This window comes from Perna viridis, chromosome 9 (genome assembly GCF_037379345.1).
Source record: "Perna viridis isolate PV_CMFRI_1.1 ecotype Kerala chromosome 9, ASM3737934v1, whole genome shotgun sequence".
NCBI lineage: Eukaryota > Metazoa > Mollusca > Bivalvia > Mytilida > Mytilidae > Perna > Perna viridis.
Window position 1 is genome coordinate 10,210,746 of NC_142453.1, and position 24,277 is coordinate 10,235,022.

Genomic DNA, 24,277 nt, shown 5'->3' on the forward strand with positions numbered 1-24,277 from the left:
TAACTTGTATGAAAAATACAATTACCTCCATAAACTTTAGATTTATTTCTGACAAAACTGAATGAAAAAAATCAACTACAAGTTCAGAGGGGAGGAAGTCAACATTGACTCACACAATAATGAAAAAGCCTATGAAATGTGTATTTTAACTTAGTTTTAGAGGGGAAAGCTAAATTGAGCACCAAATTACATCTCAAATTTGGAGATTGGCACGATGAACTGCTTAAAAAAAACCTTCGCCCAGCAGTGCGTTCTTCATTGTTTTTCGATTCCTTTAATTGCAAGAAATAATAACAGATTTTAGCGCCTCATGGGTTTTAGAAGAAAACAATTCAGACGAAAGAAATCAATATAGCAAATCTTTGCCCTTGACGATGGTCGTAACAGCAAGAGTTTGATCTTGATTTTTAAATTTTCTTTTTACGTTTAATGTATACTTTATTTGTATGTAGTTCCATTTTCACCTTTAAAACGTGGCTATTGTTCACTTATTCAATTTTCTTATCCAATTTTGATCGATTTTCCCCGGAAACATAGTCATAAAAATATTCACAAATTAAGGAAGTAAATGCAAAATTATTCATCTTCATCTGATTTATGTTTGGTCGATAGAACCAAAAGAAAGAAAAATAAAAAAAAATAAAAAAATAAAAAAACAACACACACACAGCATATTGTCAACCTCGAGTTGTGGAGATTGTGAATAGTTACATGATGAAGACTGTTTTACTATTTCTGGGCTTTTGCATCTTCATAAACAAGGCAAAGGTAAACAATTATTACAATTAAATAGTGATTCATTTTATATAGAAAAGGTTTGAACTCTTATATTAAAAATATTAATAAAAAAAATGTGAATATCGATATAAGCAAGTTTGTTTTACTGCTCAGTAGCTCTTATGTGCTCAAGTACGATGGGAATGTAAACATTAATCAATATTTTTAGCAATTTCATTATTATTATTAATGTTGATTGTGATCATTATCTTTTACGACTTTATTGACTTTAATTATATTTGAATTTTATTTTGATTTTGAATTTAAGATGCGATTTTGTTTTGCTTGTTAGCTCACCTGGCCAAAGACCAGGTGAGCTATTGACATCACTTCGCGTCCGTTTTTTGTCCGTTGTCGTTAACAGTTATACAAAACTCTTGTCCTCTGAAACAACTTGACTAATTAGAACCAAACTTGGTAAAATGTATGAATGTTCCTTGTGGTATCTTGCATAGAACTGATTTTGGAATGCTTGATTCATCGCAAAGCATGACCACCGTTACTAAAAATATAACATAGGGTTCAGACAGTAGTTTTTCACATATATCTCCGAAACCGTTAGGTTTAGTAAATTCTGACACGGGTAAACGAGTTCAGCATGATGCGATCTATCTCTAGCCAAATTTTAGTTTTAATCGGTTTAGCCATGTTAGAGTTCTTACCCTTTTTTAATGTGTTTTGCTATTTTTAATGTTATTTCTTTCAAAAATCTTCTTCTCTGACATTATTTGATCAGTATGAATGATTGACTGACGATTGGGGTTTCACGCCCGAGCAGCAACATTTCAGCTATATTCAGGCGATCAACATGAAATGAATGATAAAATGAACATTAAATGATGATGAAATGAAAACAAAGATGGGACACAAGGATAATAGGGTCGACAAATTTTGATTGCCACAAGGAAAAGGGGGATGGGTAGGGTCGGGCACTTCAGCCTCCTGTGGCGGAGCGAAAAGGTTCCTACTCCTATCGAATACCACATCAGGGCTCTTTAACGTGCGAGGAACGTGGCTATTTGATCAGTAAGAACCAAACTTGGTAGGAATGTTCCTTGGTGTATCGTCCATAGAACTGATATGGGGATCTTTGCCTCTTGAAAAAACAATGGCTGCCGTTACTAAAAATAGAAGATATGAGTCAGACATTAGTTTTTTTTTCATATATCTCCAAAACCGTTAGGTTTAGCCAAATTCTTTCAATAGCTTAAATGATCCTTATTATTAAGACTACAAACGTCATCGGGGATAAAAGTTGACAGATGACTTCTTGTAAGAGTTATTGCCCTTGAAAGGGGAAAAATGACCTTTTTAGAGTTTTCTGTCAATATTTTGAAAACTATGAGAGATTAAAAGAAACTTTCAATTGTTGAAATAATCCCTATGATAAGTCCTACCAAAGACTTCTTGAGTCAAAATTGTTGGACAACTTGTTAAATTTATTGCCAAAATTCAAGGTGAGCGATTCAGGCTCCTGGGAGCCTTTTGTTTTTCAGAGTAGTAGAGTTTGTCCTCAGCCCCCACCGTTCGAACCTAATTTCTGTGCAAGAGCATCTTTTATGCCCGGATGTAAAAGTGACATGGACTGTTTAAGTAAAGGTACAGATTAACATATAAGTAATTTAAAAATAATGAATTTGTGAACGATAGCCACGTTTGAAAGGAACTAAATACAAGGTGCTCTTCAAAATCTCTGGTGGTAATTGACAGTTTTGTTTCCAATACTTTTTACCCCTGACGAGGGCCGCAAGGCCGAAAATTTGGGCTCACATTTATCAATTTGTTTTTACGTATTATTTATATTTTATTTGTATTTATTTTCTTATGTACCTTACAAGTTCATTATTCTAATTGACGTTTAATTTGAGCCACTTCACAACATAGTTTTTGTTAGTAATTCATATCATAAAAATTGTTTTTGATTGAACATGAGATGATAAATTTTTTTTATGGTTAAATGATATTTACTAGTAATAACCGTAAATACAATCAAAATGTTCAGGCGCTACAAAGCTTTGACGTAACAGGTTATCTTGAAACAAATCTATCGATATTTGTATGGACTATTTAAGATTTAACATCCACTGTCCACGCTTTACACATGTAACAAAATTAATGAGAATACGGTACATGTACACAGGTTTGATATGCTGCCCAGCAGGGAGATGTCATGTTCCCGCCTGTATCGGACCAGTATGTAGTTTATTTAATTTTTCTGTAAAATACATACGACTCAAGTGAAAAATGAGTACTACATGATCCGTTAAGTGTTCTTGGTTTCAGTCGTGTCTACCATTTTGTGTTGCTTTGAATTTCTGTTCAAGTATGCGTATGTTTATCTTGATTTGAAGAAGGTCGAGTGAAAAACAATAACAATCAATTTAAAAAAGAGATTTCCATTATATTATCATTTGTGTTTTGTTTATGCATTGTTTTGTAAAATAATCTGGCGGTTCTTCTATAGTATAAGTAGCAGTCTGTAAGAATCATGTAAATTCTGCAATAAGTGATACATCGTAAAAAGGCTACACATTTTTATTTTGTCATTAAGTTGCGTTATATGTCTAATGATGAAATGTATAATCATTCATTCCAATCTTTCTGCTCTTAGAATATAATTCACATTAAAAATCAAATTTTTCTACTGTATTTCTTTGTCATTTATATAGTAGTCTCCCTTAATCTTGAATTAGACAGTACATTCTTTATAAATTTATATCTCATATGGACGAGGGTTCTATGAAAATCACCCCGTGCAGGTCCGGGTGTCAAAAGAATAGGCCTGCAGCAGCGCTAAGCTTGTCGTAAAAGGCGACTAAATAGTGCTCAGAAACCTAGCCGGGGGTTAGGCGCTCTGCCCACAGAGGAACTGGGATGTGTGCCCCAGGTGGTGGAATGGGGTACCCCTGGCATGTTACATGCTGGGGTTGTCAGGCTATAATACGGAAAACCTGACCGCAAACCATAGTGGTGCACCGTGTTGGGAAAGATGCCATGTTCCTCGCACCTTAAAGAACACTGCTGTGGTATTCGATAGGAGTAGGAACCTTTGTGCTCTGCCACAGGAGGCTAAATTGCCCGACCTTACCCATCCCCCCTTTTTTCTAGTGGCAATCAAAATTTTGTCGACTCTATTCTCCTTGTGACCCATCTTTGTTTTATCATTTCATGTTCATTAGATCATCCATTTCATGTTCATTGTCTGAATATAGCTGAAATATTGCTGCTCGGACGTTAAACCCCAACAAACAAACAATCTATGAAAATCCACGTTATTTTCTGTTTACTTAAGCATTTTAAACAAAATGTCAAAAATAAAAATATGTAGGCTTTCCAACCATGTATGATATTTGCATGATTCTTATGTGGAGTGCTACTTAATACTTTACAATTTATTGGTTGTATTATTTCAATGATAAAGGCATAGGTGTTTAAAATAAACAAACATTTGATGGCAAGAATTTAAACGTTTCTACTACCAAACCTGTTGGTATATATTCAAATTTCTTCTCATCATTAGAATTATAATCTGTTTTAAAGAATGAATTAGGCTCAATGAATGTTTTCCTTTAGCTACAAATATGCATCAAGGACCTAGAGTATAAGTTACTATGATTGGCTAACTCATACATCACACAAAAATGAGTGACACCGTTATATGTGAGATATTGTAAAATGTTTGCTTGCTACCTACACTGACAAAGCTCATTCCTTTTTAGAGAGGCATATTAAAGTGCCCAAGACAAGCTTATATCTACTGCATAGGACGCAGCAATCAATGCATGTCAAACAGAGATTGTAAAAAAGGTATTTACAATAATGTAGTTGGTAGTAAAAATGTGACCACGATTTCTGACGTAAAAGACATTGATGTTCGGTGAGGTAGCTATAGTTTTTTTGTCTTTGTTCTGCATAACGACGTGATGTCATTGTTCAAATATTACGCCTGAAATAAATAAAATGCTATTATTATCCTTTTTATTTATTCCTCTCCTAGAAAGTCGTATTATCAGTAAATGAATTATTTCAACCTGTTACATTTCACCACAAAGAGATTCACACTATCTTTACATATTTATTTTTGCTTAGTCGCGTATAAAATCAGTGAACAGATTAAATGTCTACTATCATGCAATAACTATATTATCAAATCTAGACGTTAACGACGGTATCGTGAATTTTGTAGATCTTCAAAACTAACAACCACATTGCATTTTCAGTGTAATTTTGTCCAATTCCTGACCAATGTTGACAATTACCTTGTATAATTGGACAGTTCTATTGATCATCAATTGAATCGTTTTGTTCATACTTGTTCAACATCGTTATTCAGTCATTGCTTGCCATATTTTTGTATCAGTCATATTTAGACCTAGGTGTATTGAATAGAAAATTTTTCCTAGGAATGTATTCATCCATTTTCTTTAACTGTTTATTTCATATTTTATTTCATATTTTTTTTTGTAGATGAGATATGTTGTTACAGTCGTAAATGTGGACAGGTTTGTCAGAAGAAGACCAGAGAAGGTTTGTATAATAAGGCAACTGTCGTATTACGACACAAAATCTAACTATTTTTATAACGATATATAATTTTGGCAATTTAGTAGTGTATAAGAGTTTTCACGGAATAAAATTTAGGCCAGAATGTTCTCATTGTCTTACGTGTCATATCTAACTTGAAAAACTGTCCAATCTGGTATCTATCCGTGCAGGTCCGGGTGTTAAAAGAATAGGCCTGCAGCAGCGCTAAGCTGGTCGTAAAAGGCGACTTAATAGTGCTCAGAACTCTAGCCGGGGGCTAGGTCGCTCTGCCCACAGAGCAACTGGGATGTGTGCCCCAGGTGGTGGAATGGGGTACCCCTGGCGTGTTGCATGCTGGGGTTGTCAGGCTATAATACGGAAAACCTGACCGTAAACCATAGTGGTGCACCGTGTTGGGAAAGATGCCACGTTTCTCGCACGTTAAAGAACCCTACTGTGGTATTCTCCCGGAGTAGGAACCATAGGGCTCCACCACAGGAGGCTAAATTGCCCGACGCTATCCACCTCTCCCTATTTCTTACCCATCCCCCCTTTTTCCAGTGGCAATCAAAAATTTTCGACCATATTGTCCTTGTGTCCCATCCCTATTTCATTTCATCATTTCATGTTCATCGTCTGAATATAGCTGAAATATTGCTGCTCGGACGTTAAACCCCAACAAACAAACAAACCAATCTGGTATCAATTGTTTTATTTCAACCACTTGAGGGTTAATACTATCATCTCCTGTAACATGTGTAACTACTAAATTCATAGATCAACTCTACGTAGAGTAATTAAGACTTTTTGATATAAATTTCCTTCATCGTTCACATGCATCGTAAGCGGTTGTGTCTGTCGCAGTTAAATACTTAAACTCGAAACAAAATAAATGTTTTATACAATATAATTCCTTGTTGACAGTATCTCTTAGATAAATATCTTGATTTCATATTTACTTCTTGAAATTAAGGCTTACAGTTTCGTCACAGGAGTAAACGTGAGTTTAGTAAGTATAGCGTAGTATGTTTAAGGTATGTTTTGCAGCGATGAAATAAATTCACATCAGAAAATAGAATTAGCCTTCCCTTGGATAGAAATACTGCATGGACTGCCGTATTTATTTAGTTAAGTACCATTCTGTGTAAGAATAAGGCAATTGGTTGCACATCATGTTTCTCAATTTGGTCTTTTTCGCCACAAATATATTCAATACATCTACAAAAAAACAACTGAAAACCCATTTAAGTATATCCTGAAACATCTGTCTTAGAAATTTTTTGACTGCCGATATAATGAACAATTTGCAAGCCATTTTTTCCATAGTGCATTTCAACTAAAGTTGACCTATCAATATCTTAAAAAAGGCAATTTTTACAAATACTTTGATAGTTATTTCTGGTGATTATCAGGTATAATTAATTGGTAAAAGCAATAAAATCTCTGCTTTTTGTTCCTTCATGTGCCAAACCTTATGTACATTTTGCCCGATTCTTAGACAGAGAAGTACGTAAAAAAAATGACAAGGAGATTGAAACCTATCGGACATTTACTTACATGCCTATAGATACTGGTAAGGAGTAATCAAGGAAAGGTTCTAGCGGTTCTAAGGAAATGGCTAACTGCCTACGAAAGTTCATCCGGTTACCCCGTCACTCTTTCAAGCAAGAGAAATGATCGATTTTATAGATAAAGCGTTACAGCTTGATGTTGAGGGGAGCAAGTTTAGGATCGTGGGCATGTAAAGTATCTGCTGATGCGATTGAGAACTTTGAATAATGCAAAATGATCATTTCTTGAAGTTGCTTTTCAAAATATAAATATATTCTGGGTAATACCCCCAAATAATAATATATCTGTTTTCCGCTACCTTTCGTACTCTATTTTTTGTGCCTACCCTAAAATATTTTATATACAATTTTGATCGACCATCATTAAATTTTAGATTGTTCCCCCATTAAACAAATGTAAATTGTTTTCGAAATATAAAATAATATCCCCACCAACCGCTCTTTTTTTATTGCTTTCTTGTTGGTGGCAGGAAACAAGACTACTATTTTATTTCCTCACGCATGATACCTATACACATATTTTTTTCTTCTGTTTTTTGTTGTTTGTCTTCGTTGGACTTTTTCTTCTCTTCATGCACATCGTGCAATAACAAATGTTTCATGTAAAAGCAATTGTAGTTAGCATGTAGATGAATTGTGCATAACAATAGCTTTATATATTGCAGAACCTCGTGATTGTGCGACGTGTTGTGGTCCTCCACCATGCTGTAGCTATTGTAGATTTCTAGAACACTTATGATTTAATAAAGCTACATTAACAACCTAGTACGTGGTACATCAGCAATGTTTACAAAACATGAAAGAGTAATCAAGGGAACGAAGGTTATAGCGGTAACCAAAAGTATGTAATCCAGGGACAAAGACCAGGCATGGAAAACAGACATACACAACATAGAACATAAAGTACCTAAAATCATACATACAAAGAGTAAATAATGGAACCAAGGTTGTATCAGTAATCAAAAGAATGTAATCTAGGGGCAAAGACCAGTCAAGGAAAACAGACATACACAACAAAGAACATAAAGTAACTAAAATAATACATACAAAGTAACAAAAGCAAATAAGCAACTTGGACTCCACTAAAAACTGGGAGCATGGACCAGGTGGACCGGTAGGGTAAATGTCCTCTGCTTTTCACGAAACACCCGTCGATTTGCTCTTAAAAAGTCAAGTCCGGGGTAGACGAAAGAGGAAAGGAAAACTATGTCAAGTTGAACAAATCAGTTTTCATGGCGCTTATGGATACACCAAAAGATATATTCACATGGATGATGCACTTAAAAAAAACGATCCGCACTTTCCATGAAAAAAAACATCACTAATCTATAATAAAGAATAATTAACATGTTATAAAGACAAACATCCCACAATGGTATCAATAATAATTTCACTTATAGAAGCAATGAAGGCTAAATTTTAGTCTAAGGGAAGTTAACTTATAATACCGAGTAAGGAATTTTTTGTAAGTTCGCACAAACATCAAAATGTGCATTGTCTACATTAAAAATTTGTTTTGTTTTGTTAAATTATGAATGAAATAACCCTTGGTTAAATCTAATTAATAAATTGCATCACATATCAACAGATTGAACTTCATCCTCGTAAAGGTTACACATGCTTTATATAACGAATTAAAATATCAATATGAAAGGGCGAGACTTAATTTAGTGAATAATCAAACAAAAATTATTCAATAAGTAAAAATAATCTTTAACTTATACACTATACATGTGTATGGGCACAAGTCTATTACTTTGAATGCTATTCACAAGAGCTTAACATTAAAATATTCGCATGGCGTGCTTAATATAATGTGCGGAATGAAATGAAATAAAAAAAAGAAAAAGAAAAAAAATGCATCCATATTTCGAAAAAAAAAATGGGAAGAAGAGCAACTTAATTCAGTTAAACAAACTCTATACAATGCCTTAATACAAATAATGATACCTCAATGTATGCTATATCAGTTTGTTTGTTTGTTTGTTGGGGTTTAACGTCCGAGCAGCAATATCAGGTTTAATGTTTTATGCACCAAGCTGATATTTTTATTGTTCTGTGTGCCCCAGGTGGTGGAATGCGGTACCCCTGGCGTGTTACATGCTGGGGTTGTCAGGCTATAATACGGAAAACCTGACCGCAAACCACAGTGGTGCACCGTGTTGGGAAAGATGCCACGTTCCTCGCACGTTAAAGAATCCTGCTGTGGTATTCGATAGGAGTAGGAACCTTTTCGCTCCACCACAGGAGGCTAAATTGCCCGATCTTACCCATCCCCCCTTTTTCCAGTGGCAATCAAAATTTGTCGACCCTATTATCCTTGTGTCCCATCCTTTTTTTCATTTCAAGTTCATTTTATCATCCATTTCATGTTTATCGTCTGAATATAGCTGAAATATTGCTGCTCGGACGTTAAACCCCAACAAACAAACAAAAAAAAAACTATTTAGTCGCCTTTTACGACAAGCTTAGCGACTGCTGCAGGCCTATTCTTTTGACACCCGAACCTGCACGAGGTGAAAGCAGGAATGCACGCAATTTTGGCAAGTTATTTTCAGAGGGACGAAACCTACAAAACAAAAAAGGCTCCCATGGGTAAATTGACTAATACTTATATCCTTAAACAGAATTACATAACAGTCAATTAATAAGGGTAACAAAATTACCGAGCACTTATCCGATTCATTATCAAGTTAAGTCCGAAATGAATCTGGCAAAATAGATATAACATTATGGCAGAAGCTGGTACCGCAATGGTCCTGACGTGGTACAACAATTTCAAACGAAATGGTTGTTTAAATGTACGTTTTACAACGCGCTAAACCCCCTTTTCTATAGCGGCGTGAATATACTAGTGGTGATTCGCATTCGATTGTCATAATCAATAAGTCGGCGGTTACATCAGCACAAAGAACATTTTACAAACAAATAATTATTCATTACTTTAGACGAAACTGAGTATTTTTCAACAAGGGACTGATAACTAAACGGATAAGATGAGAGACCTTTTAAGCCACATTTCCTCATACTCATTATTCAGGATTCTGTCACACAGATATTTATGGCGTTCAAAATAGACATTTCATCCTAGTAATTCAATCACACAATGGTCATTAAGTTGCTAAGCACATTGAAGTGACCCGTGCATGTCCGAGTGTCAAAAGAATAGGCCAGCAGCAGCGCTAAGCTTGTCGTAAAAGGCGACTAAATAGTGCTCGGAACCCTAGCCGGGGGCTAGGGTGCTCTGCACGCAGAGCAACTGGGTTGTCAGACTATAACACGGAAAACCTAACCGCTAACCATAATAGTGCACCGTTTTGGGAAAGATGCCACGTTCCTTGCAAGTTAAAAAAACCTACTATGGTATTCTCTCGGCGTAGGAACCATAGGGCTCCGCCAGAGGAGGCTAAATTTCCCGACCCTACCCACCTCTCCCTATTTCCAGTGGCAATCAAAATTGCTCGACCCCATTATCCGTGTGTCCAGACCCGTTTTTTATTTCATCATCATTTCATGTTCATTTTATCATCCACTTCATGTTCATCGCCTGAATATAGCTGAAATACTGCTTCTCGGGCTCTAATTCCCAACAAACAAACAAACAAAAGCACATTGAATTTGTCATACACTTTTCGTACCCTGCCCTGCGAAGTATAATGTGAGAACCTCAGTAATATTGCGTGTCGGTTCCTCAGTGAGTCCGTCCGTCCGTCTGTTCGTCTTCCGAACGTTTCCAGATAATAACTTGAAAACCGAAAAATGAATACTTTGAAACTTTGCGTAGATGTTTCGTACCATTACACAGAGAAGGTTATGTTCAATTATCAGCAAATCGAAAATGTATTTTTTTAAAACATTTTGCCAATCATTTTTTTTCGCCATAAGCTGGTGGGGTAACCCTTAATATTCAATCAATGTCTTATTTAAAAAACGTATTTGTTTTAAATTAGTCCTAACTTTAGACATGACATAACATACATTTAATGTTTACTATAAAGCATTTAAAAACAGGTAATGAAGAATATTTCGGTCCACGACGTTTTCGTTATCTCGTTGGGCAAACAATTCTTCAATAAAAACTTAAATGTAAGGAAATTCAAATGAAAATTATTTTGGTACTTGAGTTTACAGTTTCCTTTTTTACGTTTTTTTTTCCTTTTTTTTATTTGGTATGTTTTTTTTATTTTCATTTGTATGTTATTGAGTTTTTTGTTTGTTTGTTTGGTTTTGTTTTTTGCCTTCTTAAAAGTAGACAGTGTGTCTCAAAGGAAGCACTTTTTTCTTTAGCCATTATTTTTACACTTTATAACCCTTTTAATTCATCTTGCAATGCTCTTTTCATTGTTCAGTCCATTTTCAATATTGACGAAATGCAATACCTAATTAACATATTCTAACTGTCTACTTCTGTCCTGTTTTTCTATACTTTTATTGGGTGAAATGTTGCATGAAATTTATGTAATTGTCAACTACACGTTCAATGTATTTTCATATACGTGCATAAATCTTGTGAATTTCTAGGGGAACTGCCTTAAATTCAAATCAGGATATTATAATGCAACATATGTCCTTTACCCACATGCCTGCATTTTATTTGTATACGCAAGCAAAAGCAGTCTTCCTGTTAACTTATGATATCATGCAATCACGCATAAAATTAATTTAGTAGATACCATGTTGACATCAAAGTCTTGATGAAAAAAGAAATTTATAAGGCATATTCTTATCTACAAAATCATGAGTCTCGAATAATAATAAAAAGCAAAAAACATTATTACAAAAATAATGTCATTGAAATGAAACATTTTATTTTTTCTTCAGGATTCAATATTATAACATACAAGTCTTACCTAAAATGCAACATTACAGATTATAATATACATGTCATACTTATATTAGATAAAGGTACGAACCTTGTCCCTGTAAGCACTTTAGGGAAGACAAAGTTTGCAAACTTGCAAATATGACAACTGTATGAAAACTGACTATTAGTCATTTTAATTGACACGGAAGGACTTTAAAATTGTCTAGTTAAGACAGATTTTCAATTCATTCAGAGTTAGATGAAAAGATGTTTGATAGGATCAAATTTTGGGATTAAACTGAAGTCCCTAAAGTAAGGTTCATATATCTTCAAGAGACGGGTAGACATAGGGTAAGGGACATATTTTTTTAAATCAGTGATGTTTGCATCATATTCAATTTCAACAAAGCCTGTCAAGCTTTCATTTAAAATAGAATGTAATCAATCCAAGTTATGAACGCTTAGTTGAGATTGATGTAAAATACTCAACACAAACGTAACAATGATTTGTAAGAGTCACATCCCTTACCTGCTTAATTGGATTGATGTGTTTGACTTCATGTGACGTGTAGAGCTACATACCATGATTTAAAAGATTATTATTATAGTGAATTTTATATTTAAAACGTATATCAAGTTGACCAGTTTGTTTTGTTTGTTCGTTTTTTTTCCATTTGTCATAAAATCATCGTAATTAGGTATCATATGCCGTTTTAAATTTAATTTACTTATGTATTTTATGATTTATTGAACAAGAAACATTGTTCTTATATGCAAAATTCTTTTTATAAACCCCACGTATGCAATACCTTTAAAAAGCAATCGGAAATCAAAAAGCAGTCATCTCATGTAACACATGCTTGGTTCGCACTCAAGAAAGTTTATTATATGCATGCCACGGGTGCAAAACAAATATAGCAATAATAACATTCAGTAGTCGATGTTGTGAGATTAGATCAGTGTTTGTAGACTTGTAAACCTCGATGACATTCGATATTTAATTAAAAAAATATATATGTATATTACCGCTGGTAAGCCGCTGAAATGTTGAGTTTTCATACCATGCATAATTTATTAAAAGAATGAATTGCATTAACCAGTGTCATGTTCATGGCATTGAAAAATTTGACTTGTTAGGTAAGAAGCAAAAATTGCTTTGACATTTAACATAAGAAACAAGAAATGTGTTACGTCGAAAATTGTTATTATTAAACAAGTATATATTTATTACGACTAGATCCTTAACACCGCAGAAATAAGCGAAACAACTTACTTTATCAGCGTTATTTGTGTATATATATTGCAAACATTGTGTATCTGATTCTGAATTATAAATTTTGAAAAGGCGGGCACGATCTGGTGAGTTGCTAACATTTAACTTCATTTAATATCATTTTGCAAATACATCGTTTTAATTATTTTATTAGAAAATAGCCCCATGCAGGTCCTGGTGTCAAGCGCTCAGCTTGTCGAAAAAGGCGACTAAATGGTGCTCAGAACTCTGGCCGGGGGCTAGGGCGCTCTACCCACACAGCAAGTAGGTTGTGTGCCCTGGGTGGTGAAATAGGGTAACCCCGGAATATTACATGCTGGGGTTGTCAGGCCATAATACGGAAAACCTGACCGCAAACCATAGTGGTGCAACCTGTGGGAAAAATGACACGTTCCTTGCACGTTAGAGAACCCTTCTGTGTTATTTGTTTGGAGTAGGAACGATAGGACTCCGCCACAGGAGGCTAAATTGCCCGACCCTACCCATCTCATCCTTTTTCCAGTGGCACTAAAAAATTGTCGACCCCATTATCCTTCTGTCACATCCCATTTTCCATTTCATCATTTCATGTTCATTTTATCATCCATTTCATGTACATCGCTTGAATATAGCTGAAATATTGCTGCTCGGGAGTTAAACCCCTAACAAGCAATCCATCATTAGACAAAAAAAAATATTAAGAAAGGGATACTAAAGGACAGTATATGCAAATCAATTAAAAAGAATTCAAGAAATTTATTTCAACGTTCTTTCGTTTGTTTGTTTGTTTGTTGGGCTTTAACGTCCGAGCACCAATATTTCAGCTATATTCAGACAATGAACATGAAATGGATGATAAAATGAACATGAAATGAAACAAAAAGGATGGGTCACAAGGATAATAGGGTCGACAAATTTTGATTGCCACTGGAATAGGGAGAGGTGGGTAAGGTCGGGCAATTTAGCCTCCTGTGGCGGAGCGCAAAGGTTCCTACTCCTATCGAATACCCCAGCAGGGTTCTTTAACGTGCGAGGAACGTGGCATCTTTCCCAACACGGTGCACCACTATGGTTTGCGGTCAGGTTTTCCGTATTATATCCTGACAACCCCAGCATGTAACACACCAGGGGTACCCTCTTCCACGACCTGGGGAACACATCCCAGTTGCTCTGTGGGCAGAGCGCCTAGCCCCCGGCTAGGTTTCTGAGCACTATTTAGTCGCCTTTTACGACAAGCTTAGCGCTGCTGCAGGCCTATTCTTTTAACATCCGGACCTGCACGGGGCAACGTTCTTTCGTTCAAAGCATTGCAAATTTAAAACTGCATAATATTCCGGCAACATAAATATATGTGCAGGAGACTTGATCGTGAACAACATTCATGATTCATAATGGATTTTTCTATTAAAGTTAAATATGTAACACACCAGGGGTACCCTCTTCCACGACCTGGGGAACACATCCCAGTTGCTCTGTGGGCAGAGCGCCTAGCCCCCGGCTAGGTTTCTGAGCACTATTTAGTCGCCTTTTACGACAAGCTTAGCGCTGCTGCAGGCCTATTCTTTTAACATCCGGACCTGCACGGGGCAACGTTCTTTCGTTCAAAGCATTGCAAATTTAAAACTGCATAATATTCCGGCAACATAAATATATGTGCAGGAGACTTGATCGTGAACAACATTCATGATTCATAATGGATTTTTCTATTAAAGTTAAATATGTTACTAGTATATTGCCATCTATTGACAAATTATGTTAACTAACATAAAAATATAACACTGTCAAAGTGTTGTCATTTGACCTCCCTGAAACAAAAGTTCTCCTTTTTTATTTGTTATCTCATTTTGTTTTTATTTTTATATATTCATTTTTGTTTTGTAAAAACGCAATTCTTTTTTGTCATCCTTGAAATCCTTCTAAATTTTCAAACTGATACATCCATTGTCAATATGTAGATACAGTGAAACCTGTCCTAACCGAACTTCTTCTGGTCTGTACAGTTTGTTCGGATCAGGCAGGCATCGGTTTCAATCGTTACTTCTCAGCCAATCTCGGGATCAAGTGTTTATTCCGAGCATTGCCGGGATTTGCCGAGGGTGTACAGATTGGCATCGGTTTACCAAGATTCAAAATGCATTAAAACTAATATGATGAAACTTGGAAGTGTCTTGATTTTCGCTTTAATCAAGATTTGTTTTGGCAAGATTTCCATCTATTTATTTTCAATTTTCCTGCTTGATTGTTAGACTGATGAAATGATTAAAACATTACAACAATAAACAAATTAGTATTGTATTGTATACTTATAGGAAGCACTCCAGCTATGAATCATGCAAAATGTGATACACGGTTGGAAAGCCTACACATTTTATTTTTTTTTTATTGTTTGTTTTATTTGTTGGGGTTTAACGTCCGAGCAGCAATATTTCAGCTATATTCAGACAATGAAAATGAAATCGATGCTAAAATGAACAACCCCAGCATGTAACACGCCCCCGGCTAGGTTCCTGAGCACGTTTTAGTCGCCTTTTTCGACAAGCTTAGCGCTGCTGCAGGCCTATTCTTTTGACACCCCGACCTGCACGGGCCTATTTTTTTTTATATTTTGTTTGAAATACTTAGGTAAACGGAAAATATGTTTGTTGGGGTTTAACGTCCGAGCAGCAATATTTCAGCTATATTCAGACAATGAACATGAAATTGATGAGAAAATGAACATGAAATGATGATGAAATGAAAAAGGGATGGGACACAAGGACAATGGGGTCGACAAATTTTGATTGCCACTGGAAATAGGGAGAGGTGGGTAGGATCGGGCAATTTAGCCTCCTGTGGCGGAGCCTTATGGTTCTTACACCGGGAGAATACCACAGTAGGGTTCTTTAACGTGCGAGGAACGTGGCACCTTTCCCAACACGGTGCACCACTATGGTTTGCGGTCAGGTTTTCCGTATTATAGCCTGACAACCCCAGCATGTAACACACCAGGGGTACCCTCTTCCACGACCTGGGGCACACATCCCAGTTGCTCTGTGGGCAGAGCGTCCTAGCCCCTGGCTAGGGTTCTGAGCACCATTTAGTCGCCTTTTACGACAAGCTTATCGCTGCTGCAGGCCTATTCTTTTAACACCCGGAACTGCACGGGGATAAACGGAAAATAACATGTAAATGTTCATAGAACCAGTGTTCATAAGAGATCTATATTATATAGAATGCATTGTAGAAAATCTCCACATCACTTCTAAGTAAGATACCCAAGGAACATTCATTTTTCTTCTCAAAAGGCCAATGACTCTTAAAATGAGTCGCCCGACAACTTTGATCCCTGAAGATTTTTGAAAGCCTCATAATAAGGATCTTTTCAGCATTTGAAAGAGTTTGGCTAAACCTAACGGTTTTGGAGATAAATGGAAAAAAATACAGTCTGACCCAAAACTTAAGACTATAAATATATAAATGACACTAAAATACAATAGAACCTGTTGGATTTTCTATGTGATCTATCTTCTAAGTGCGGACAGATTGGAATGAATGATTATACATTTCATCATATAGACCTATAGCGCAAATTAATACTAAAAAATAAAATGTGTAGCTTTTTTGGGGGAATATCACATATTACAGAATTTGTATGATTCTCACAAAGACTGATACTTAATACGAACTCGTATATCGAAAAGCAAGTATGTTATAAAGCCTTTCCTTAATTTATTTTCATTTTAGGGTTATAAATTTCTAGTGCGAAAGTGGCGAAAAAAGTTCCCTGCGTATTCGGTAAAGTATGCCTTTACAGTTTTTTTTTTCTGAAATTAAACTTCATTCAAATTCCGTTCATTTTCATTGATCATAGAAGACACGCTCAACTTATCCACATTTCTTAGAGCGTTATTTTACCTTTCCCTGTTTTCTTATTCTTGTTCATCTATAAGACAACACATTTTTCTTCAGTATGGTACAAATAAAACATTTAAAAAAAAAAAAAAAAAAACTATAATGTACTCGCTGTAGCTCACATATTGTAAATCCACTTTGAAATACCTTGAGTGATGATATAATATGGACTACTCCTATAGACAATTTGTTTATTTGTTGGGGTTTAACGTCCGAGCAGCAGTTAGTTCTTTGCTGTATGTTAGAAGGAGCAGAAAAAGTCAGTCTTGAAAAAGAACACTGAAACGCCAAGTATCATGAATTGGATGATGGTTGCTGTTGGACTCATCACCTTAGTCCATTGTGGAAAGGTATTTTAACATTAATGATTGATGTACATGTAATTTGATTTTCACTTTGAACAATATTGTAATTATGATCAACACGAAAACAAGTACAAGATCGATATTTTTAGTCGTTTGAATTTATTGATGTTTGTTGAGAGTGTGATAAATATAATGTAACTACTTGTAATTCGTTTTTTGTCAATTTTAAAACCTTTCGACCCCGTGCAGATCCGGGTGTTAAAAGAATAGGCCTACAGCAGCGCTTAACTTGTCGTAAAAGGCGACTAAGTAGTGCGCAGAACCCTAGCCGGAGGCTAGGGCGCTCTGCCCACAGAGCAACTGGGATGTGTGCCCGAGGAGGTGGAATGGGGTACTCCTGGCGTGTTACATGCTGGGGTTGTCAGGCTATAATACGGAAAACCTGACCGTAAACCATAGTGGTGCACCGTGTTGGGAAAGATGCCACGTTCCTCGCACGTTGAAGAACCCTACTGTGGTATTCTCCCGAAGTAGGAACCATAGGGCTCCGCCACAGGAGGCTAAATTGCCCGACCCTACCCACCTCTTCCTATTTCCAGTGGCAATCAAAATTTGTCAACCCCATTGTCCTTGTGTCCCATCCCTTTTTCATTTCATCATCATTTCATGTTCATTTTATCATCAATTTCATGTTCATCGTCTGAATATAGCTGAAATATTGCTGCTCGGACGTTAAACCCCAACAAACGAACAAACAATAAACCTTTCGAATTACTTTAAATTACAACACAAATCATTGAAAGTAACAATAACAACATATTACAAATGTGTATTATCCTCTATTATCACCTCTGGATGCTTTTATATAAAATATTGAATTACCACTGTTGTGTCCAAAACCGAATTGTATCATCAGAAAATATCAGGTGGTCAAGGTCAATGTTTATAGGATAATTAATTGGAAAAAAAAATTCCAGCATATGATCACAAGTGCCTAAGAACGCTTAGATTTAACAAGTGTGTGGAACTTATTCAGCGCACGAGTTAAATCTTATTGCGTTATTGACACAAGAAGATATTTACGATAACCAATTGATGATCCTATATGCTACAAAAATTATCCTCCGTTATTTGTTGTTATTTTTTCAACATTTTAAAATTTTGTATACAGCGGATTGATATTCGTGTGATCTTTAGATAAAACATCGCTATCTGCGAAATAAAAACTTACAGATAATTTTTGATTTTATAAACTTTATACAAACGTCGCAATTGTTTGTGAATCGAAGCACCAAGTTTTTAAAAAATTCAAATGAACAAATAAAGGTTCAAGTAACACTAGTCTTTATTAAACCCTTATTTTTAAATGAATGTTTATTATACGGACAGAGCTACATGTGACGTACCTTCACTGTAAATCTAGTTTTGTAAAATACTTTTATGATTGTAGGCATTGCCTCAATAGAGCGAAGCTCTCTGTACTCAAATTACATTGACTTAATCACTACTAGATTATTGCATAGCTGTCTATCGACCAACGGAAATATACGGGACTCCCTATATAACACCTGCTATGCATCTGTATGAAAATTCAAACAATCATTTCTAGACGATATTCGTCATTTCCGAAAAACCTCACTTTTGAAAGAATAGTTTGTAGCCATCTATACTTCAGAGCATCTGCATATAATCAAATACATGTAGCTGCTTTATACTACATATCTAAGTGTTACTAAAATTTATTTGGAAATATAGAAGAACAGCTCACTTACATATGAATAACTTAAGCATTTTTTGCTATAAAGGGTATCGGACGATGTCCAAAACCACACCCGTATAACGAAGATTATTGTGCAACGGCCAACATATATTCAGGATGCCTTTCGAACTCTGAATGTGCGCCAGGTAAAAATATTTAATGTATCATCGAACTAATCCTTCATATTGATTGGGACTAACTACACACAACAATTGTTTATATTTATTTCAGCAGTAACTTTTCACAAAACAAATTATGACCAACTAATAACTTGACTATTATCTCTAACGGGGTGATATTGTTCTGAACTTGTGCGATTGGTGTTAAAAAAATAAAACCATTTAAAAAATAAAACTTAATACAGCCATGCTTGAGTTCAGTGTATTCCTTATTTGGACTGACGTTTGAAATCGTTTCATAGCAAATCAACAACATCGAATTTTGAATCGTTATCCGGCTATGTGGTCTCGTGGTGGCGAGTAGACCACGAGGGCGAGAGGTCATTAGTTCGATTCGACGAATGGTTAATGTGATTAGTGTCAGTATAACATGTCAAAGTTAGATCACAAACATGCATGTGGGCTTTTTGTCTTTGAGTTAGAACATAAAATCATGCTTCAGCATGTCAGACCAGTTTTAATTAGGTACCGTTCGATTGATCAAACAGTTTTCGTCCAAATAGTTCAGAGTCAAAAATCAAGGATTAAATTTTCATAGTCTGAAGATAAATGCCATTACTTCTGGTGTAGATAACTGTTTATATTTTATTCTTTTCAAGGAAAAATATGCTGTAAAACTGGACCATGTCATGTTTTAAACTGTGTATATCCCTTTAAAGTAAGAGTAAGAGATATGTAGTTATAATTATCGTGAAAACGACTCAATGACTCAAATAATTATGTAGTTATACTTATCTTGAAAATTACTCAATGACTGCAATGTTTGATAAAATCAAGTACAGTGTTTCTTTAACACTTGTGTCTTCATAACTCACGACTATTTATACACGTATCGTACAAGTACAATTGGAATCGAATAATTACCTAGGTTCAATGTACCTAAAATAACAAAATGTATAAAATATAAAGATATGAAAAAGAAAATATAATCAACAACAATAACGAATAAGATAGAATTTAACATCTTATTAGACTTATTATTACAAAAACAGATTTTTAAAAGGATATTTTATGTACATCTATTAATGGTAATACGTGGGTGGTGCTCAAAACTGATATTGATTATGGGAAATATGAATATCATTTTCTTCATTTGATTGGTATTATTGTATAAAACAAATCACTGTGTAGATCCCATGGAGCAAAAGTCATCGACCCAGCAGTCCAGCTTGTTTGACAAGTACTAAAATCTCATATTTGAAAAATTACCGCGTATATAAAACTTGAAATACAGGGGGAAGACCTATCGGTTCTGTGTATGGCTTCCTTTCAAAATATTTGGTTTTATGTACTTCTGATGTAACTAAACAAAATCCGTCAACTCCAACTTCTTAAATGTACGTATTTAAATATAATAATGCTGATATCTGAGTACTCCTGGCAACGTGATAAATACATATATCTATACATTGTTTTGTACATAATTTGTTGAATTTGCATAAATAACATATTTTCTTCTATTTCTAGCCTAGAACATTTTGTCTAATGTGCTGTGGGCCACCACCCTGTTGTAATACATGTGGCGGAATCGGGCAGCCTGTTTTATCATAAAAAAACTTGTCTGTTTTCACAATTTATGTTGTATTCTTATTATCGTTTTTATGAAACATGAGCCCCGTGCAGGTCCGGGTGTCAAAAGAATAGGGCTGCAGCAGCGCTAAGCTTGTCGTATAAGGCGACTCAATAGTGCTCAGAAACCTAGCCGGGGGCTAGGCGCTCTGCCCACAGAGCAACTGGGATGTATGCCCCAACAAAACTTCAAGTGTGAAAGCACCATCCATCTGCATTTTCCCTATCACACACCTAATTCAACTAGAAAGCATATTAGTAGTTGTCCACCTAAAAATGTTCGCGATCAATGTTTGGATCATGCAAAATATATATTTTTAAAAAATAAACATGTATTGTATTGGCAAAACATACTGACGCGTAGAAATAATTCAGATTTATCAAAATCCAAATTCATGGCTTGACTTGGAAAGAGTGGACATAGAAAATCTACTTTCACAATGTAGCCGATAGAACAAAGAACAATTACATATAAAAACTGAAGGTAAGGAATTAGACACAAGAACACAAATAAATCTCTAATTTTATGTAATCCAGCATGACACTGGACATTTCATCAGATGCCCCAGAATGGTAAACATGTCCTGCTCCGCCTGGCGCATACGTCACATTGCAAGTGGTTTATAAATCATGTGTTAGTCCAGCTACAAAAATATAGCTCCTCGAGACACACTCTATCCAAGACATAGTCACATAAATCAAGCAACTGTAATTGCCCCATGCAGGTCCGGGTGTCAAAAGATTAAGCCTACAGCAGCGCTAAGCTTCTCGGAGGCGATTAAATAGTGCTCAGAACCATAGCCGAGGGCTAGGGCGCTCTGCCCACAGAGCAACTGGGTTGTGTGTCCCAGGTGGTGGAATGGGGTACCCCTGGTGTGCTATATGCTAGTGTTTTCAGGTTATAATACGGAAAACCTGACCGCAAACCATAGTGGTGCACCGTGTTGGGGAAAGTTGCCACGTTCCTTGCACGTTAAAAAACCCAACTGTGGTATTCGATAGGAGTAGGAACCATAGGGCTCCGCCACAGGAGGCTAAATTGCCCGACCCTACCCACCTCTACCTATTTTCAGTGGCAATCAAAATTTTTCGACCCCATTGTGCTTGTGTCCCATCCCTATTTCATTTTATCATCATGTCATGTTCATTTTATCATCAATTTCATGTTCATTTTATCATCAATTACATGTTCATCGTCTTAATATAGCTGAAATATTGCTGCTTGGACGTTGAACCCCAACAAACAAACAACGGTACACCATTCCATCACCTGGGGCACACAACCCAGTTGCTCTGTGGACAGAGCACCCTAGCCCCCTCCCCGGCTAGGGTTCTGAGCACTATTTAGTCGCCTTTTAGAAGCTTAGCGCTGCTGCAGGCCCATTCTTTTGACACCCGGACCTGCACGGGTCACTGGTAGGTGTGAACTTAAGCAAGTAATATGACAATAATTATGGGATTAATTTATTGGTATCTTATTGAGTGATAAAAATAACAGACCGATTAGCCAACAATATTTGTTTATAATAGGATAATTGTGGAAAGATGAAAAAAGTTCCAATAAACACATAAAATTCTATATGCTCCAAAACTAAACTCACCATAATAAAACATGTATATTTTTGCCAGAAAACCGAGAAAATAACCCCAGGCCAAAATATCCATATTTGCAGTATATCTATTGGTTGTAAATAAGATTATATATAAAACACTTCACTTGCCTGTATAATACATACAAGAAAAAACACAAGTAAAATATGATAAACATATACGATCACTTTAAAAGTATCAATGAGACTATTTCAAAAAATATATAGAAAAAATATTACAGGTAAATCATTCGTACACAGCCACCTAAAGATCGAGGAGTTCCATGGACATACCGTCAGCCAGAATTCTTCTTTTGGTGTAAAAAAAAAAATAGGCAAACCTGGCCCTACGTATACATTTTGTTGTCAACAGATCGGAATCCGCGAGTGACATTAGATCCAGAATTTTTCAAAGAGGACATCTATTTAGGTCGATTTATTATTTCACTCAATTATTATTGACACTTTTACAGCAAAATTTGTCCGAATGGCCAAAACAGAAATAGGTCTTACTGCAAAGGGCAACAATCCCATTCCCGCTGTACTTTAGATCTTCCTTAAACAGATCGGGAGTGCTCGTGTCAAACGTCATTTCGGGAGTGTCAGATCGGGGAAGCCAGACATGTTTTTCCCCTTGAACCCTTGCTTTAAATGGAGACATATCACCTTTTCTAAGGCCTCTGTGGAAAGGAGCAGAATCCGTGAACACACATACATCCATAAAATCAAAAGAAAAATCTAACGTACGTAATTTAGCATATTGATATACAATGTACACAATAGGCAATTGGAAAAAAATGGGTATTTTCGTGACAACCAGTCCGTGTGTCCGGCATCAATTCAACAACGGAGTTATTATCATGATTGTTTCGCCATGTAGACTGAAAATTAATGCTTTTCTCGGATGAGACATGATGTTGCGCTCCTCTGCATATTGGTACATGTGGTCGCCGAGGTCGTCCCTGGAAATGTCCGTATTTTTAAAAATAGGTGGCATCTCGGAAAATTTCTGCTTTAAATGATCTGGCACTTTTATGTCGACTTCCAAGGCTCCAAATAATTTATCATCAACGACGGCGTTCAAAATTTGTTCCCTAGTCATTTTGTATTTAAAATCACAGGGACGAGTTTTAGATTTGATGAATTGGCGTATTTTGGGGTTCGTTTTCTTAATCCCAACCATTTCCATTCCGTCATGATCTTAAAAGTATACCCTTCTCTTTTAATATAGTGTTCCCTGTTGATGGTATCCGAACGTAGATCATTTAACGGTTTACCGTTGACGGGATTGAGACCACCATGCTTGCGTGTTAAACCACCGTGAAATATACAGGCGTCGAATTGATATTGGGTGTTGGTTTGTTTACAAAACCCATGTGCCGTATAGCTTTCTTTTTCATTTCTCTTCCTTATTTCCGTTATGTTGAATACGGTATTTCTTTGTTGTTGTGCTACTCATTTGTCGGTTTGTTTGTTTGTTTGTTGGGGTTTAACGTCCAAGCAGCAGTATTTCAGCTATATTCAGACGATGAACATGAAATGACTGCAATATTTCATTAGTCGTGCAGTGATCAACTTATCCGTTTTCCATCGTCAGCAAAACGTCCATACAAAGGACATCTGTGATAGTTGTACGTTCAACTTTGCCTTGTGTACCTTAAAAGGGCGATATTCTCTTTTTGTATATAATGCAAAGCACGGAAAAGCGAAAATAACTTCACTTTTTTTTTTAAAAGAAAATATAAAGAACACATAGAGAACACCCCACCAGGATAAAAATGTTAACTCAAGGCCACCCCATTGGTCTTCAATCCCCCACACTGGTGGTTCACGTGACAGGCTAGAACTGCCCCTTAAACAATATCATATATATGTACATCGAAACAGTTCCCCTATACATTCAGTGAAATAAAAGAGAAAACGAAACAAGCCATACACAGGTCAGACATTCCTGATTTTGAACAAGCACTAAAAGAAACTGCTCCTACACTTTTTGCGTCGTCAGAACCCCCGCCCCCCCTCTCGTTTTATGAAAGAGTAATCAAGGGAACCAAGGT

General features: G+C 35.9%; 1 protein-coding gene and 1 long non-coding RNA gene across 5 annotated transcripts; both read left to right on the plus strand.

The window, feature by feature from the left end:
- Nucleotides 1–626: 626 nt before the first annotated feature.
- Nucleotides 627–7,637, plus strand: LOC148606636 (uncharacterized). The gene is made up of 7 exons (XM_088545760.1): nt 627–768; nt 2,274–2,376; nt 2,918–2,970; nt 4,497–4,584; nt 5,245–5,304; nt 6,275–6,310; nt 7,538–7,637. Exons 1-7 carry the CDS (start codon nt 712–714, stop codon nt 7,609–7,611), a joined length of 471 nt encoding a protein of 156 aa, XP_088401886.1. The 5' UTR covers nt 627–711; the 3' UTR covers nt 7,612–7,637.
- Nucleotides 7,638–12,898: 5,261 nt separating this feature from the next.
- LOC148606637 (uncharacterized) lies at nt 12,899–20,639 on the plus strand. 4 transcript variants are annotated; one of them, XR_015915399.1, is made up of 6 exons: nt 12,899–13,035; nt 16,652–16,707; nt 17,065–17,169; nt 18,930–19,029; nt 19,662–19,720; nt 20,530–20,639. It is a non-coding gene; the product is annotated as an uncharacterized LOC148606637 (long non-coding RNA). The 4 variants fall into 4 exon arrangements; XR_015915397.1 differs by having other exon boundaries at nt 16,652–16,702; nt 17,040–17,169; XR_015915396.1 differs by having other exon boundaries at nt 16,652–16,702.
- The last annotated feature ends 3,638 nt before the right edge of the window (nt 20,640–24,277 follow it).